General features: G+C 38.2%; 1 protein-coding gene across 1 annotated transcript; it reads left to right on the top strand.

The window, feature by feature from the left end:
• Positions 1–19: 19 nt before the first annotated feature.
• Positions 20–2187, top strand: LOC105562272 (chymotrypsin-2-like). Its single transcript, XM_012012991.1, has 4 exons — positions 20–423; positions 1128–1256; positions 1375–1623; positions 1826–2187. Exons 1-4 carry the CDS (start codon positions 421–423, stop codon positions 1970–1972), a joined length of 528 nt encoding a protein of 175 aa, XP_011868381.1. The 5' UTR covers positions 20–420; the 3' UTR covers positions 1973–2187.
• The last annotated feature ends 1104 nt before the right edge of the window (positions 2188–3291 follow it).

Here is a 3291-nt window from a genome sequence, read left to right as displayed (position 1 = left end):
GGAAGACAAAAATATTGAATAAGTCGTTATTAATTAATAAGTTTTAACAGTCATTTTCAATATCAAGTTTTGATCGACAATTTTATAATATAATTTTGTCGGGCGCCATATTGGATTCGCCATTTTGTATTTATAATTTTTAAGTCATATTCAAAATCAACGACCTCGAAAACCCCTTAGAAACCCCCCAGGTTTCATCTTTATGCAAAACAAGCAATTTTTAATATTTTCGGGTGCCATATTGGATCCGCCATTTTGTATTTCTAATTTTTAATGTCATATTCGAAATCAGCGACCCCAAAAACCCCAATATACGGACGTTCAACTCATGAAAACAAATCTTTGATATTTTGGCCACAAAATAGGCGAAACGTCCCATAGTGCGCTGCTCATTGCATAAGCAGTCGGATTTACACGGACATGGTATGTAATTATTTTACATCAGCAAAATTTCATTATTAACCCGCAGCGATATAGAAAGATGTTTTTGTATTATTAAAATAAATTATTTTTATTTTAGATCGCTTCAAAAAGATTATTTTTCTCGAGAGAGAAAAGCGAAATATTCAAATCAATAATAAAATTACTGTTAGTCAGAATTAGAAATAATTTGGAACTTTATAATTATTTATACCGAATTCTACTTCTGTGTCGTATCTCTCTCTAAGCTCTACTCGTATCTAACAAAGCTATTTAGGGAATGATGAATATTATTCGAGTAATTGAGTTAAATTTCATCGGGTGTATTCAGATTATTATTCTGGTATTTACATAATACATATAACGTTAGTATTATGGTATTTAGTATCTGTGTTCCTGATTTCCTCGTTATTCCATGCATTAACAGAGCTATTAAGAGAGCTGTTGTGTATTAACTCAGTTATTCTCAATTAATAGCTGAATTAACTGAATATGTAAATATTTCTCCATTAATCAAATGAAAGTACAACTTGTCATGCAATAAATACTATTCACGTAATCAAGATCGAATATAATATCGTCTTCTAACTCATTCGCGCAGTGTTTCCTTTTTCTTCTGTTATTCCATTTCTCTTTTGCATTAATGTGATTAAAAAATTTTTAATCCTTCCACTTCCATCTTATCGAATTAATAAGTTAACTTGCAGGTTGTCGTAAGCGGAACCATCAACCTGGCAGCGGAAGGCGACAGGCACGACATCAAATCCATTCGAATACACCCGAACTACAGTGATGAAAGGGACGGTGGCTGGAAGGATGATATCGCCGTGATCACTGTAAGTTCAAGTATCTGGAAAGTGAATAAGATTAGTGTCATAGTAGAAGAAACAATCTCGGTTATTCCAATTTTTATTCAACTCGTGTCGCAATTTGTGCGAACGTCCGTTCGCGTAGCTGAAGAAACCGATCAAGATAAACAGCGTGCAAGGTCCGATTCCCTTAACAAGTAAGAACCATGTTAACGGCGATGAGCGGGGTATTGTGAGCGGATGGGGAAAATCGAAAATAAGTGGATCTATCTCGCCAATACTTAAATGGCTTAGCGTGAACATTTTGAGCCAAGAACGCTGCCTGAGTGATCACAAAAATCCACGCACCAACGAGAATCAGATATGCACGGAAAGAGGGAAGGGCGCTTGTCTAGTAAGTCACTTTTCCACTTACTTTTTATCTTATGCATAATTCATCTCACGAACGTTAAGTATGCGTACAGCTTTTCGCTAAGAGACATTAATAAATTAAATACGGCGTTTTCGAGGACTAAGTTGTCTAATTGTTTGAACGTTGTTCCGTCATTTACTTCTATAAATTGCTGATAAAAACTTTATTGTCGCACTTTTTCCAGGGTGACAGCGGTGGGCCGCTCGTAGTCGACGGCGAGCTCGTCGGTGTCGCTTCTAGGATCTCGCCCTGCGCTTTGGGAATATCTGATGTTTACACTAATGTTTACAAGTATCTCGATTTTATCAAAGAATCGCAATTATTGTGCTGATAATCTGCGTTTAAAACATTGCCTATTTCTACATATTAACGTTCTCCACTCTTTTAAGTAAGCCGACATTCCGTAGCAACAGTAAATAAACTATGTTACAGTCCAATGGAATTCTAAAAGCTTCCACGTTTAATGAGTAGTGAAATAATGAAAGTTTAATGCTGAAACAGTTTCTATGTAAAACATAAAAAAATATAATTATACTTTAAAATGTATAACGTTTCAATACATTTTCCCTTGCACACGCGAGTAAAATATTGTCAGTTATCATCGTTAACAATTTCGTAAGAATAATATGGCTTTAAATAAGAGAGAGCTAAAACACTTAACAAACTTCCTAAAAGTCAATCGGTGCATTATCACTGGAAACAGTTACAAGTGAACTTTACTACCGAGTAAACGTTACTACTGAATAATTCAGTGCTATAGGGGAAAGTCTCCTATTATGAGAGCGGCTTCTAATATGAGACAGCAGGTTTTCAACATCCACTGATTGACTTTTAGAGAGAACTTCGTACTTCTTTCAACGGTCAAATCATTCAACTATTCTTTATCTCTTACAAAACGGGCGCTTTTCTAACTCATTTGATATATCACATTAATATTTTCACAAGCACAAAAGTTGTCTATTGTACGGTACAGCCCGAATCCTTGGAAGAAACGAAACTCAACTGGCATCCCAGTGGACACATGACAGCTGCGATAAAATAGCGGTTTCTTAATCTGATAGGACGTCGGGCGTGTTTCGCTGCAACCCTCGCAGCGTGCGCTCGTTTCCAACGAGATGCCGACGGGTTGCCGAACAGCTGATAAAATATCAACCGTCCATTGGGCGGTGTTTGCCGATATTTTATCCGTTTAATTGTTTTTCGATAGTCGAGAGTCGGCCCGGCTTTTTGCGCGCGAGGGGAGGTCAGCGAGACGGGAGGGGTGCGTCCGAGTTGTTCGTTACAATGAAATTGAATCGCGCGTTAACCGGGGCAAGATGGTAAACAGTTTTTATTGGCAGAATAATTTTTTTCCCCACGTTATACCGGAAATTAGCTGTCGCTGCGCAATCTCGTGTCAGTGCCTCGTGTAAACGCCTCGACAGGCCGATATCGCCGAAAAAGAAACGCGGGTCCGCCATTACGTTTTGTCCTCGCTCTTTCCGCGGTAGTTTATCCTTGTCCTGAAAATCCTTTTTTACACACGCGCGCGCGCGCGCCCGCGCGCTTATGGGACACTATAAATGCGGGCGATGGAAACGCAAGGCGTAAAATATTGCTGTTACATCACAGCCAATATGTTAAAAAACTTTAACCGTAAATTGGCGCCTA

This window comes from Vollenhovia emeryi, unplaced genomic scaffold (assembly GCF_000949405.1).
Source record: "Vollenhovia emeryi isolate VEMERY1.0 unplaced genomic scaffold, V.emery_V1.0 DF939192.1, whole genome shotgun sequence".
NCBI classification, from domain to species: Eukaryota; Metazoa; Arthropoda; class Insecta; order Hymenoptera; family Formicidae; genus Vollenhovia; species Vollenhovia emeryi.
This window is presented reverse-complemented; position numbering and strand designations above follow the sequence as displayed.